This window comes from Hylobates moloch, unplaced genomic scaffold (genome assembly GCF_009828535.3).
Source record: "Hylobates moloch isolate HMO894 unplaced genomic scaffold, HMol_V3 SCAFFOLD_4, whole genome shotgun sequence".
NCBI lineage: Eukaryota > Metazoa > Chordata > Mammalia > Primates > Hylobatidae > Hylobates > Hylobates moloch.
In genome coordinates, this window is record NW_026652279.1 from 18,423,714 (window position 1) to 18,439,509 (window position 15,796).

The 15,796-nt window shown below is 34.2% G+C and overlaps 1 protein-coding gene across 6 annotated transcripts in view; it reads left to right on the forward strand.

The window, feature by feature from the left end:
• CNTN6 (contactin 6) overlaps positions 1-15,796 on the forward strand; it is a 356,073-nt gene that overhangs the window by 289,355 nt on the left and 50,922 nt on the right. For all 6 annotated transcript variants that reach the window (XM_032149519.2, XM_058437172.1, XM_032149518.2 and 3 more), the window contains 4 exons: positions 13,312-13,487; positions 13,851-13,968; positions 14,714-14,872; positions 15,242-15,391. In XM_032149519.2, coding sequence (XP_032005410.1) covers positions 13,312-13,487; positions 13,851-13,968; positions 14,714-14,872; positions 15,242-15,391 — 603 coding nt within the window. The remainder of the gene's footprint in view (positions 1-13,311; positions 13,488-13,850; positions 13,969-14,713; positions 14,873-15,241; positions 15,392-15,796) is intronic.

The window sequence follows — 15,796 nt, forward strand, 5'->3', positions numbered from 1 at the left end:
CAACCCAAATGTCCAACAACGATAGACTGGATTAAGAAAATGTGGCATATACACACCATGGAATACTATGCAACCATAAAAAATGATGAGTTCATATCCTTTGTAGGGACATGGATGAAACTGGAAAACATCATTCTCAGTAAACTATCGCAAGGACAAAAAACCAAACACCGCATGTTCTCACTCACAGGTGGGAATTGAACAATGAGAACTCATGGACACAGGAAGGGGAACATCACCCTCCGGGGACTGTTGTGGGGTGGGGGGAGGGGTGAGGGACAGCATTAGGAGATATACCTAATGCTAAATGACGAGTTAATGGGTGCAGCAAAACAACATGGCACATGGATACATATGTAACAAACCTGCACATTGTGCACATGTACCCTAAAACCTAAAGTATAATAATAAAATTAAAAAAATAAAAAAGAAAGGCTGAGGTGGGAGGATTGTTTGTTTGAGACCAGTAGTTCAAGACCATAGCAAGACCTTATCTCTACTAAAAATAAAAAAAATTAGTAAGGCATGGTGGCATATGCCTGTTGTCCCAGCTACTTGGGAAGCTGAGATGGAAGGATCACTTGAGCTCAGAAATTCAAGATTGCGGTGAGCTGTGATCATGCCACTGCACTCCAGCCTGGGCAACACAGCAAGATCCTGTCTCAAAAAAAGTCCCCCAGAACAAAAAAGCTACAGTAGTCTTATATTGTATAATTCGCTACAGCCAGCATGAAGTTACTATTGGAGAATAGTCTGAATGAACACTATCTATTTATAAGAAATATAAATATGATGCCATAAATATGTAGTCACTGCCTATTATGTACTAATAGTTTTGAAACAGAGTAGTTGTCATATCTAATTTATTACACAGAATCTACAGTGCATGTTCTGTTTAAATAGATGTCAGGCCCTGCTTTGACTATTTGTTAATATAAAAGATCTGTGTTTACATTTTACATTATTATTTGCTAGGGCAATAGGGTAACATTGCATATTTTCTCATTTAGACATCTCAGCTTTCAGACAATGCTTTCTCTAGACTGGTTCTTCATTTGTTTCTTTTAATCTGGGGTTCTCAGTAGTCTTTTAATATTTATTCCAAACCATTTAAATGTTGAAGTAGTAGATAAATGAGTAATGGTACCTGAAGGTAAATTGGAATATATTGACCATGATTACTTTATGCATTGAAATTAAATTTTACTCTGTAGTGAAATATGATAAATGCTGCATGTAGATTTTAATCTGTAGATACACATGTGTGAGCAGATAATCATGCACTTGTCTAAGAGGATATAAAACGTTTTAGACTTATAGATTGTATTTGCAAAAAGGAAAAGCATATTAACTAAAGACTTAAAAACTCCTTTATTTCTGGCTTGCTAGACCTGGAGAAATAAAGACCCCATCACACCGATTTCCTTGTTTGTTTGCCTGCTTTTCTCTGTCCAAGGTTTATTTCAGAGTATTAGCTTTGATTTGCCTGTGTTTGCTTTCCCTTCTTTTGTTCGTTTGCTTAGTTTTCTATGGACTTGCAAATAATTCATTTCCCAAATCTATCTCAATAGTCTCCCTTCAATATCAGCCTGCCCTGTGTGTTGACGCTCCATTGCCTAACTCTCTGCCTTTCTGTTTCTTAACATACTCCCTCATTTTGGTTGATTAAATCTTCCAGTGGATTTTTGAGAAATAATCCAAGAGAAATACATTTTTTTAAAATCTTTCATGTTTGAAAATGCCTTTATTCTATGTTTACATTTTATTAGTGGTTTAGTTTGAAATAGAATTCTAGATTGGAAGCCATTATTTCTCAGAAAGTTTGAGCTGTTACTCTGCTCTGAAAGCCTACACCTTTTTGATTTCTAATCTGTTGTTTGTGACATCTTTTACCTCTTGTTCTCTAGAATTCTGTTTTCTCCAGTGTTTGACAATTTCAAGATAATGTGTCATGTTTTAAATCTGTTATCAACCATTACACTGGGCATTTGGCAGGCTTTGTCACTGTAGAAACTCATACTTCTTGGTTCTAAAATATCTTTCCGAATAATTTAATATTTTATTCCATTCCTTTTCCTAAAAGCCCTGTTATTTAAATGTTATATTTTCTAAACTGGTAGTCTAGTTTATAGTTATATTCATCTACGTGTATGTATATAAACATACATGTATATTCTATATACATTCTATATATCCTATATACATGTATGTATACACATATATTTTTTTTCTTTTTTTCTCTCTTAGTCTTCATTTTATAGCTGTACCTACCCTTTGTATCTCATCCAGTTTTATGCTTTTAAATATTATCTATAAGTTAATTCCCAAACTCAAATCAAGCTAATTCCAGCTCAGATATTTCTCTTTAATCCCCAAATTCAACAGCCTATTTTATCATCTTCACTTACAAATGTACTATATCCTAACCTTGAACTCCTGATTCTTGCTCCCCAAACTTGTTTCTACTGTCTTCTTTCTCCACTATATTAATAACAGCCTGCACTGACAGTTGTTTAGACCAAATCCTTGAGATTATTTTTAATTTTTTTCTTTCATTCAAACCCCATATTCAATTGCCCCAAAATGGTTTCGGCTTCAGGGTACATACAGAATCTAACCACTTCTCACCACTTCAGTGACCAAACTATAAGCCATGCCATCTCTTTCCCAGAGTATTGCTATAGCACAGAATGGCTCAACCAGGATGATTTTGTCTCCCAGGGGACATTGGCAAAATATGCAGATATTTTTGGTTTTCACAACTGAAGGGTCTCACCCGACCCCACCCGCTGCCTTGCACCACACACACGCTAAACCCACCCCTTGACACACACAAGAAAAAATTATTTGGACCAACTGTTCATAAATGTTAAGCTTGGAAACCCAGTAATAGCTTCAAAAGTATTTGTCCTAATTCTTTGTTTCCCTTCTAGAAGCTACAATGTTCCTATTAAAATATAGGCAAGATTTTGTCACTCTTAGGATTGAAATCTTCTAATGGTTCTTCAGTTCAGTTTTGCTCCTTTTGTTCAGCATTCATACTGATGTATAATTTGGAATAAGGTAAGGGTGCAATACTAATTAAATGGTTTTCAATAGATGATTGAATAAACAATTAGTGTATTTCTATGTTAGGAATCTCTACTTCTGTCCAAAATTATACTTATTTCTTTCTCTAACTGACATCAATTATCATACTCTTCAAGCTATTATCTAAAAACCTACTGATAAATGGCCTAAATATTTTTACCAACCCATTTAATCTATTATGAAACATTAATAATAATGGAGAATAATCTGTCTTAACTAGTTGAAGTAAGCTTATCACACCAACTTCCCACTGATGTTCACCACAAATATTGTTAAAATATTTTAAAATGAACAAAAACAGTTATTTCAAGGAATTGTGACAATAGCCAAGGTGTCTGCAACATGAGGTGCAGAAGCCTAGAGAAAACAAAAGCACAGAGAGGTGAGCCCCACATTCCCTGCTGTTTTTCTTCTCAGAAATTTGCCAATTCCTAAGCAGTATAAATCAGGAATGAACAAACCAAACGGAAAGTAGAAAACATCTCAGCAGAAATTTTGGTAGACTTACAGTGAAAGGGAGACACAAATAGAGGTTCAGAATAAACCAAATAGAATGAGGTCTGCTAAGCAGCTCAACTTTGAGTCAGGACATCCGAAGTACTATGTCCTAGTAAGAAACAAAACAAAACAAAATAAAATTGACCAGGACTTAAAATGACTAAGATCCAGACTCAATTCATATCAGTTTCGGACCAGCTTCTGGCTATTTTTCTAATTGCATGCTTGAAAAAGTAAATCTTCCCTGTACAAATATGACACTATAAAATCATTTACATTTTTGATCCACAATGTCTAGCATTCAATAAAATGTTACTAGGAATAACTGGAGCTATGACCAAATGACCAAAACTCAGAGAAAAAAACAGACAACAGTAACAGGTCACAGTAATAGAAATATTGAAGTTCTCAGACAAGGGCTTTAAAATAATTTTGATTAATATCTTAAAAAATAGATGAGAAGATGGAGAATTTCAGAAAGGAAATGGCATCTGTTAAAACTCCATTGGAAGGTCTAGAACTGACAATTGCAAATGCTAACATTAAGAGCACAATACGTTGATTTAACACAAGAATAGATATAGCAGAAAGAGGATTGGTAAAGGGGAGGATGTGTGATTAGAAAATATCTAAACTGCAACATGGAGAGAGAATAAAATGGGAAAGACAGAAAGTATCATAAGGAAAATATGGAATATAGTGAATAACTTTTAACATATATAAAATTGTTGTTCCAAAAGGAGCAGAGAGGAAAGAAAATTAGGTATGAGCAATATTTGAAGAAATATTTGCCAGATATTTTTTAAAAACTGAAAATGATGATAAGTATCCAATTCAAGAAAGTATGTGAGTCCCAATTCAGACAAATGCAAAGGAAAGCCTAGCTAAGCACACAGTAGCAAAACTAAAGGAAAAAAAATTTAGATAAAAAAGACACATTAAGTCAAAAAAACAAGACTAACAGTTGATATAACAAAGAAAAAAGGAACCCAGAAGAAAATGAAATGACATTTTTAATGCGCTAAAGACAATCCCAATAAGAATTCTATCCCTATTTAAAAATCCCCCCAAAAAAAGACAAAATAAAGATGCTTTCAAACAAACAAAACCTGAGAGAATCTCTATCACTTAAAAAATAAAAATTTCATATATTTAAGGTGTACAACACCTTAAATGTTTGATCTACTTATGTGTAATAAAATGGTTACTATACTAAGCAACTTAACTTACGCATTGCCTCACATAGCTGCCTCTTTTGTGTGTGTCTCTGCGATGAGAACACCTGAAGTCTAAACTCTTGGAAAGTTCTCAGTATACAATACAATATTTATGATACAGTATACAGATACATATATACAGATAACTTTATCATTGTGCTGTGCATTCTATCTCTAGACTTATTTATTCTATATAACAATAACTTTGTACCTTTTGACCAGCATCTTCCCATTTTCCTCACTTTTCTGCTCTGAGTGACCACCATTCTACTATCTATTTCTATGTGTTTGACTTTTTTTGATGCCACCTATAAGTTAGATCATACAGGATTTTTCTTTCTGTGCCTGGCTTACTTCACCTAGCATAGTTCTTCCAGATTCATCTGTGTTGTTGTTGCAAATGGTAGTATCTCCTTCTTTTATAGAGCTGAATAATATCCCACTGTGTATACATATCACAATTTCTTTATCCATTCATCTATTGATGGACACTAGGTGATCTCCATATCTTAACTATCATGAATACTGCTGCAATGAACATGTGAGTGCAGATATTCCTCTGACTATTGATTTTATTTTCTTTGGATATATATCCACTAGAGGGATTGCTGGGTTGTATGGTATCTCTGTTTTTAATTTTAGGGAAACCTCCATACTGTTTTCCTTAATAGCTGTACCAATAAATATTCCCACCAACAGTATGTAAGAGTTCCCTTTTTCCACACCCTAGATAACAGTTATCTCTTGTCTTTTTGACAATAGCCATCCTAACATTTGTGATGTGACATCTCGTCATGGTTTAGATTTGCATTTGCCTGATGATTAATGATGTTGAGCACATTTTCACATAGCTGTTGGCTATTTGTATGTCTTCTTTGGAAAACTGTCTATTTAATTAAGTTTCTTCAGTTAGAAGGAAAACCATGTATATAGAGGAAGTAATAAAGAGCAATGGAAAGGACTAATATCTTAATATGTAGCATAATTTGAGATTCTGAGGAATTCATTAGAAAAAAGACCAGTTTTTAAAAGTATTTATTTCTAGACATCACAAGTTAACTAGTGAGAGAAAATATGAGAATTTTGTCACCTGTCTGAAGTGCTATTTATATACTAGTTTACTTTATATTGATTTCTTAGCAACATATTCTATAATATCATAGATAAATAAAGGAAGAGCCCCATGTTTATACAGAAGGAAGAGTTTGATAATTTTTCTTATACTTTTGTCTATCCTTTGAGAGGAGTTTATAACTTCAGAAACACCTTAGCAGTTATTATTCTGAAAAGTGACATTGATAAGGGTTTCAACTGAGTTGAAGGAAAAAAAAAACAAAACAAACAAACAAAATAGTATTTCCTGTATGGTCCGGAAAGACGAATTATACATTTAACTGCCATCCCCTTGCTTCTAAAAATGTAGTTAGAGATCATGAAATGTAAGAGTGTATTTATTTGGCCATTGATATAGAGAAGCAGTCCCATTTTTAAGTGTTTAAAGAAATCACAATAAATGATCCTGACATAAGTTTTGATGTAATTAGTCTTCATGTCTGCTGGGGTCCACGTAACTAACATGCATTCTGGAAACATCATTGGCTATTATGAAATGTGAATTTGAGTAAGGCTATTCATCAAAAGTGTCACATCATATATTTTATTATTCTTCTTAAGAATAGGACTGCTAGATGAAGCTGTTTTTATATAATAACTTTTACCTCACTGACAGAGATTGAAAATGGAAAGTATTAAAATTCTGTGATTTTACAAACTCTTAATGAATGAATGTCACTTATATTAGGGCAGTCTTCAAAAAGTGGCTAGTTCTTATGATTTCAGAAAGTGAATGAGAAATGTTCCTCCCTATTCTGTATGTAAATATTCACTCTCCCCCAACATGTTCTTCCTTTTATTATTGAAAATTGCAAGCACACACAGAAGTAGAGGTGATAGTATAAGAAACTCTCATGTATATATCACTCAAAGTCAATAGAAGGCAACTCTTATCAATCTTGTTTAATCTATACACTAACCTACTTCCACAACTCCAATTATCTGGAAGCAAATCCCAAACCTCAATAATTTCATCCACAGATATATCAGAATGTATGTTTAAAAGATTAGGGAATCTTCTTTTTAATATAACATAAAACCAGTTTTCTTATCATAACAAATTATTATTTCTAAATTTTAGAATTCAGATTTCCATAATAGTCTCGTAAATATGTAAGCATATATGTGTATGCATGTTACATAGAAACACATATATTTTATATGTGAATATATATACATATTTATGTTGTGTTTAATCCTCTTCAATCATGAAAGCAACATTTCCAGACATTGTTTCTCAGAAGTCCTTATATACCGAGATATATTTCCATTTCTACGTACGAACACTGTATGTATCAAGAAATGTTACGTGGATTAAAAATATTCCATACTCTACCAAATGTAGGAAACCTTGAATTAAATAAAATTTTAAAAATAAATAACCTTACTTTTAAAGACAAAAACTGCAATTACTTTTGCACCAATCCGATAAATAAGAATTCCTTTCATCTAGGAATTGTCAGAGCTTTTAATAAGTTAAAATGTTTAAGAAATGATAAGAGTGGAGATAATATACAGAATTAATTACAGTTAACCTTGGGACTCCATCTTTCTTTCTTGAAGTATTACTAACCAGGAACACTTACTGGATATAAATTTTTCCTAAATCCACGGTATTAGAGAATTGTGGACAATATATTTTATATTTGAATGTTTCTTAAATAGAAATTTCAGGTTCAAGTTTTAAAAACTAAGGGAACATTTGTCAAAGCATGGTCTCTGGACTAACTATATCAAAATCGAGTGGAGAAGCCTGATAAAAGGACATATTCAAGGTCTAGACATACTGAATCAGTATTTCTGGTGCAAGCTGAGGAATTCACATGTTGAACAAATGCTCAGGAAATTCTTACACATGTTAAACTTTTAAAACCACTAGATCAGACTTACTTCCTACAAATGGCTAAGGAATATGCAAGAAGAATAGAATGACATGAAATGAAAGCGAATGAGTAACCCTTTGTTTTGTTTGAAAAGACTTAAAGAATCTCAGATTTTTACAAATGATAGAGTCTCGCATAGTCAACTTTCCTCCTTTCTAATTTGTTATATTTCAGGCCCTAAAGATCTCACCGATCCATAAATACCAAGAAGTGTTTCAGGATCAATGAGCCTCAAGTAACTGCAGCTACTCTACTGGTACACATGCACTCTTAGGAAATGAGTAGAATACAGGATCTGAGTGGTTTGAAGAAATCTCTCAGATGCTTGAGTTTCTTAAGAATTTAAGGTGTATTTGATGAAAGAATTAATGGACTAAAGCCCCTGTTCTTTCCACAAAGTAGTATGAACAGTTTTGTATATTTCAACTGCACAAGCACCACTCTCCCAGTCCCTGCAAGTGTGATTTTTATCTCTGTGGGGTATTTGTGTTAGTGCTGGGGCTGAGGCTGCACATGGTTGTAGAATGAACTCTTTGAGAGAGCAATCAGTGGCCTCATGGCTATCAGACAGCCACCTGCACAGGATGAGGACAGGTCTGCCTGTGGTGTGTGGAGAGGATACAGCAGTTAAAAATGTTCTTGTCCAAGCACCTCTTCACCCACACAGGAGGCTACTCCCAGGAGGAACTATGCATCCCCTTCTTCTGGATAATAAGCCTGCTTATGTAGAGCTACTTCTTTTTAAATACTGTCCATTTTTCACACTGCAGATAATGGTATGTCATCATATCATTCCTCTGCTTCATACTTCCATTTTTTTAACTTTATCAGCAAAAAAATGCATTTCTAAAATTTTTAATTGATGAATAATAATTTTATGTATTTATGGGATATAATGTGATATTTTGATATATGTTTACTTTGTGTAATGATTAAATCAAGCTAGTTAACACAGCCATCACTTCACATCCTATCATTTTTTTGTGATGAGAACAATTAAAATCCTCACTGGGTAATTTTGAAATATGTATTACATTAACTATAGTCACCATGCTGTGCCATAGGTCTCTAAAACTTATTCCTCCCATCTGAAACTTAGTACCCTGTGAACAACATCTCCCCATTCCCCATCTCTCCCTCCCACCAGCCTCTGCTAACCACCATGCTACTCTCTACTATGCTACTCTCTACTTCTACATAAGAATATATTTCTTAGCATGACATCCAGAGCTGGTTTCATGAACATACAATCCAGTCACACAGAGCCCTGTGCTGAGGAAGTCCCCATGTTTGAAATATTCTGCTGTGAGTGTCTTTAAATTCTTAATCATTTTACCTCTCAATTTCAAATTTAGAGGTAAAACGATTAAGAATTTATTTGTAATCTGTGTGTAATCTGTGTACTGTCGCATATGTGAAGCAGCAGCAGCAGCAGCTCATGCACACACAGGTTCAGGCCTAAGGACCCAGCAGTCAGCATGCATGCATAGCAGTTGGTGTGGTGTGCAGGTGTGCACATGCATGCCTGGGTAGTCATAGTCCTGGAGTCCTGAGGGCATGGGCACATCAGAACCTGGGCCTCTTAAAGGGATGGAGATGATAGTGGTAGCAGCCATAGAAACAGCAGTGGATGGCAGCAAAGGCTGCAGGAGGTGACTTCAAAAGTAGTTAACAGGAGGATCCAAGGTGGGAGGCCAGCTTGCCCATACATCCCCGGAGGCTGTCTCTGTGGGATTTGCAAAAATATTAACTCTCCAGCCTGAGCACCAGAATAGAAATTGTAGTGCTCAGGCAATAAACTTTGTCAATAAATTATTGCAAAAGGAAGGCATACACATGGACATTGCAATAAAATCCACAGGCTTAGAAATAGAAATTAAAGATTATTCCAGTCAATTATAAGAACATTATTTTTATATAAAGCTTTGGGGAAACCAATAATTGATGAGTTTTGCTTTGTAATTGAAGATACAAAAATGGAATGGAAAAACAGGCATTTTGAATTATATGAAAATCCTGAAGTCCCTTTCAATTTCTTGTACAACCTCCACAAGTTACAGTGTATGTCAGAGGAAACATTAAGATTCCATTGCATACATTTATATTTAAAATTAAATTCAGGCTCTCATAAAACAGACTTGTATAAAGAGTTAAATCTTTTTAGAAAAATATTGGTGAGGAGAATCATCAGCTCTAGATGTTTTAACATTTATATTTCAGTGTAATTCATCAGAAACTTATGAATGTTGCTACAGTCTATAAAACAGTCTTAATGGTTTCATAAAAGTTGCATCAGAAGAAAGATACTTTGCAAAATAAAAACTTATCAAAAAGTATTTGTGATCTTGCATTTGCCGGGAGTGACTGATGTCACTGAAATTATATCAATTGAAAATGAAGTTGCTAAAAATATAAATTCTGTTGATCTATTAAACAATTGACCAGAAAAGTAAATGAGAAAATTATATAATCAATCAATATATAACCTTAATAAAGTACTATTTATTATATCGTATAAAATAATGACACCAAAATCATGTATTTTGTAATTTGTAAGTGTATGTCATCACTCATCTATGAGTCATATCCTGATTTTATTGTATAAGTAATAAATTATTTTAAAGCGAAAAGCTTTGTATTTAGTACCTTTAATGACACTTTTTCCTCTTTTTCAAAAAAGACACCCCACACTTTCATTTTGCACTTGGACCCACAAATTATGTAGCTGACCTTAATGACATTTGTGGCTTATATCTTGAGCATTGCTATCATCCAGCTTCATCCTCTTCACTTTCACTCCTTTGTTACTCTTTGTTTTATCATTTTCAGCAACATGGTTAAACTGAATCTATCACAGTTCTTTTTCACATAGTTCCTCTGTGAATGCTCTTGTTTGCACAGGAAATCTAGTCTCCTCTCTCTACGTGCTACCTTTACCCAGCTCATTACTACTTGCCTTTTACTTCTCAGCTAAAACAGTTCTTTCTCAATAAACTGATCCCCTCAGGATTTGCCAAACGTTTCGAAAAAGTCACTTCTAGTATATGGTGCTTATCACACATTATTGTAGAGTAATTAATATGATTTGATTCATGCTAGCTTCCTTTTGTAGACTTTCATCTCTGTGAAGCAACACTCCTTATCTTTTTGATTTGCTGCAGGGATTTTTTTTTTTTCTCCTCATTTTCTTCACCATCTTGACTCCAGTACTTAGCAGAGGATTGGACATACATTACATGCTCAATAAATATTAGTTACAAATGAGTTAACTAGTGAAAAACGTAACCATTATAAGTGATGAAATAAACATTTCTTATTCATAAAGCTTTAGTCATTATTACTGTACAACAATGAGCTATGTAAATAGGGAATAATTTGTCTCACTTTGCCACTATGTGGTGTCATAAATGGAAGGACTTGCTGTCATTTTTAATGTCTGAAAATTACTTTAATTGCGTGATCTAAAACTTTAAATCTGGGCAGTTTTGCTCTGTCAACACATCCAATTAGCCAGCTTATCCTCCTATAAATGTAAATAAGACATTTGTGATTTTTTTTTCAGAGCAACTACAAAAGGAAAATATTTTCTCTAGTTCTAAAAAATTTTCTTGGATCCCTGGATATCATTTGCACTTATTTTGGTTGGAAATCTGTGGAGAAACCTTGGAATTAAGAATGGGCATAGTCCACAAAACCATTCTTTAAATTTCTCCTTAGACATAATTAGAATATAAAGTGCATGCATCTGGTTAGGTGTGGTGGTGAACGCCTGTAATCTCAGCACTTGGGAGGCCAAGTCCGGTGGATCACTTGACGTCAGGAGTTTGAGACCACCTGGCCAACATGGTGAAACTCTGTCTCTGCAAAAATACAAAAATTTACCTGGCATGGTAGTGCATGCCTGTGATCCCAGCTACTCAGGAGGCTGAGGCAGGAGAATCTCTTGAATCTGGGAGGCGGAGGTTGCAATGAGCTAAGATGGCATCACTGCACTCTAGCCTGGGTGACAGAGCGAGACTCCATCTCAAAAATAATAATAACAAAAATTAAAAATAAAAAGCACATACGTCTAATATAAATATGGAAAATATTTTAAGTAATAAAAAATGAAGACATATCTGATATAGAATGAGTTTGTTTTCTCCATTATATTCACATTCAGAACTATAGAATGTGTTTTTATTTTTCCATGGCTCTTTTGTCAATATGTACCTTAAAACCCCAAATTATTACTTCCTACTTTCTACTTCTAAATATTTATGAATGAAGAAAACAATTAAAAATGTTTAAATGGTCAAATAATAATTAACCATTCTATTGGTAAAATGCAGTTACACATTAATCAATGTGAACATATAAATACAATCTCAGTGTTAGTTTGGTTTCTTGAGCAGAATGAAGAAGCTAGAAGAAAGTGAAGCTTTTAGTCCATTTCTTAGAGAGCTAAACTTTATCTTATAAATGACCCATAGAGAAATAGATTCTCCAGGGTCATTTCACTATTTTTAAACTTCTTCATGTACACTGTTATTTTTTTTTATTTTTTATTTTTACAATAACTTGCCTAAAACCTTTATTCTTAAATGTATATCTTTCAAAAGATTTTATTCTTGGTAAGATGGTACATATGTAAATACAAATGTTTGTCCAGGGCCCCTCCATGGATATTGAGTTGCTCTTTGATGAATTCTCAACTTTCCGGAATCAGAACTTTATTATAAACAAAGTAGTCGTAACGATCTACATTGTGAGTCTCTTTTAATCTGAACAAATATAAGACTCTCAAGTACAACTGGCACACCCTGGGATTGTCCTTTGAAATTTTGTTCAGTGAAATGCTAGGTCTTGTAAAACAAAGATTGACATAGAGAACAACATTTCTAGAGGGAAGGTTTTTATGATGGATGCATAATTTTAACACTGGAAAATCTGAATTATAAAAGGGAAAACTTCCGTCTTCCCTATTCATGTTGCATCTTTAACAAAAAGAAAATTATATCAGAGCTATGTCAAAGACAGAATAAATATGTTGCATTCACCCTCTTACATATAAACGTATGACTAAATCTCTATAGAAACTATGGTGGTCATAATCTTAGAAACATGGTTTGTCTCATAGTATATGAAGTTAACAGAGAGTATTTAGAGCTGTTACCAGTGTGTCAATTGTAATGTTATGACTAAATGTTAGAATAAAATATAACAAAAACAATGCAGTGCATTCTGTATACATGGAATGCCATTTTTTTGAGGTCTACAGTTTTCTGTAAACTGTTTTCATATAAGGTGTGAATATAACTATATTTTAAATTTTAGTATAAGTAATAAGCTACAATAATAAATACAAGACCTTTAAAAACAGGCAAAGGAATATTTCCTACTGGACACTGTAGAACTCCAGGTTGCATTTGTATAATTTCAAATGAATGAAAAAGTATTCAGAAATATGTATTTTATAACCATAGGCTAGCATTTCATAAGCTTTAAAAAAATAATTTTTTTCTCAACAGAGAGAACTGTCATTACCGTCCCACCTTCCCAAATGGATGTTACAGTTGGCGAGAGTATAGTGCTACCATGCCAGGCGTCCCATGACCCCTCCATTGAAGTGGTGTTTGTATGGTTTTTCAATGGAGACGTCATAGACTTAAAAAAAGGAGTGGCTCATTTTGAAAGGATTGGAGGAGTAAGTTACTGAAATTGTTAAGTGCTTAATAAAATGAATCAAGTCTTTTACATGAATCACCATTTTTCATAATTACTCTCTCCATCTTCATTTGCATGGATAATCACTGACTATTTTTGAAGCTACATTTGTTTTTGTTTTGGTTTATTTTGTTTTGTGTCTTCCGTAGAAATACTTGTTTTCTAGATGTAATTATAATAAGGGGGATAATAAAAGGGTTTAGATACAAGAAATGACAATGATACTAGTGTATCTTTTAATTTCAGAGTTGTTTTATGTTTAGTATTTATCCAGCTGTAACAATAAAGTAGGACTTGTTATATGGGCTTACATTTTTATCCATTTCTCCATTTCTGTCTGCAGGAATCTGTTGGGGATTTGATGATAAGGAATATTCAGTTAAATCATTCAGGAAAATATCTCTGCACAGTACAAACAACCCTAGAAAGTTTATCTGCAGTAGCCGATATCATTGTTAGAGGTAAGCATAAATAGTGAAAAAGTGATCACATTGTTTATTCACAGTCACAATGTTCATATCTAAATTGTAGACCTCTGAGAAACCACATCATGTTATGGAAGTGAGATGTAATCAGATAGATTTTTTATTTTTTAAACCCCAGGACTCCATGGTATGGGTAGTGTGAATACAGACATGGAACTGTGTGAATACAGACATGGAACTGTGTGAATACAGACATGGTATGGGTAGTGTGAATACAGACATGGAACTGTGTGAATACAGACATGGTATGGGTAGTGTGAATACAGACATGGAACTGTATAGGCTTTGACTATAATGAACAGTCACGCTTGGCAAGCAGTGTCAGTACCTAAAACTTAGACATACCTTCTGTTTATAATAAATCATTCTTGTCAATCCAGAGTCAAATCCACATGCTCCTGTAGTTCTTCATATTAGCTGCATTTACTTGAATTAGATTTTACGAGGAATTAGAGACGGTGGTTCTCAATCTTTGAGTATAGGTTGATATGCAATCATCCTATGCCTGATATTTTCTAATCTCCAGAGGAAGCACTACTACATTAATGTCATTCAGCATGTAAAGGGAATTAATAGAACTTTATCTCTAATAATGTGCTATAAATACATTATGGTCAATATTTTACTTTCTAAGCACAACAGGTAAAAATAAACCATCCTTGTGCCAAATTAATGAATGTAAGTATCTCCAATGTAGTCATGATAAAACATTTTTTTCAAGGTCCACCAGGTCCTCCTGAGGATGTGAAAGTGGAAGACATTTCCAGTACTACTTCTCAACTAAGCTGGAGAGCAGGCCCAGATAATAACAGTCCCATTCAAATATTTGCTATTCAGACTCGGACACCATTTTCTGTGGGTTGGCAGGCTGTTGCTACAGGTGAGTGACAAAAGTGTTTTGGGTTACTTTAAAAATAATATTTTAGTCCAATAATTTTAATAAAAGCAATTACATTTTAAATTAATAATTATATAATTTTTTTTTTTTTTTTTTTTTGAGACGGAGTCTCGCTCTGTCACCCAGGCTGGAGTGCAGTGGCGCAATCTCGGCTCACTGCAAGCTCCGCCTCCCGGGTTCACGCCATTCTCCTGCCTCAGCCTCTCCGAGTAGCTGGGACTACAGGCGCCCGCCACCGCGCCCGGCTAATTTTTTGTATTTTTTTAGTAGAGACGGGGTTTCACAATTTTTTATAATTATTTGTTTCTGAGTAGTCCCAACCTAGGTGCCTTAGTGTCTCATTCCTTTTAGTTCCAGAAATTCTCAATGGTAAGACATACAGTGCAACAGTGGTTGGTTTGAGTCCTTGGGTGGAATATGAATTTCGCGTCGTTGCCGGCAACAGCATTGGGATTGGAGAACCAAGTAAACCATCAGAATTGTTAAGAACCAAAGCATCAGGTAAAGAATCAATGTGTTCTAAAAATGTGGAAGATTTCATATGATACAGTTCTTAAAAGAAAACAAGTATTTTTATGGGTCTTATAATACTTTTGGCTCAAAATTGTTTGGCAGTAAATGAGTGGCTCTCATTTTTTTTTATTTTCACGTACACAAGGCAAGATGTATTTTCTCCAAATAGTAGGTTCAATAAGAGATGATTACCTTAAAGCCAACATGTCAGAATCAGAATTCTTAAGAAACTGCGTTTGCATCGCATCTATTTTCTAGTCAAAATTCAATAGAGGAAGTGGAGCCAAGATGGCCAAATAGGAACAGCTCCAGTCTACAGCTCTCAGCCTGAGCAACACAGAAGACAGGTGATTTCTGCATTTCTGTTTGAGGTACCAGTTTCATCTCACTAGG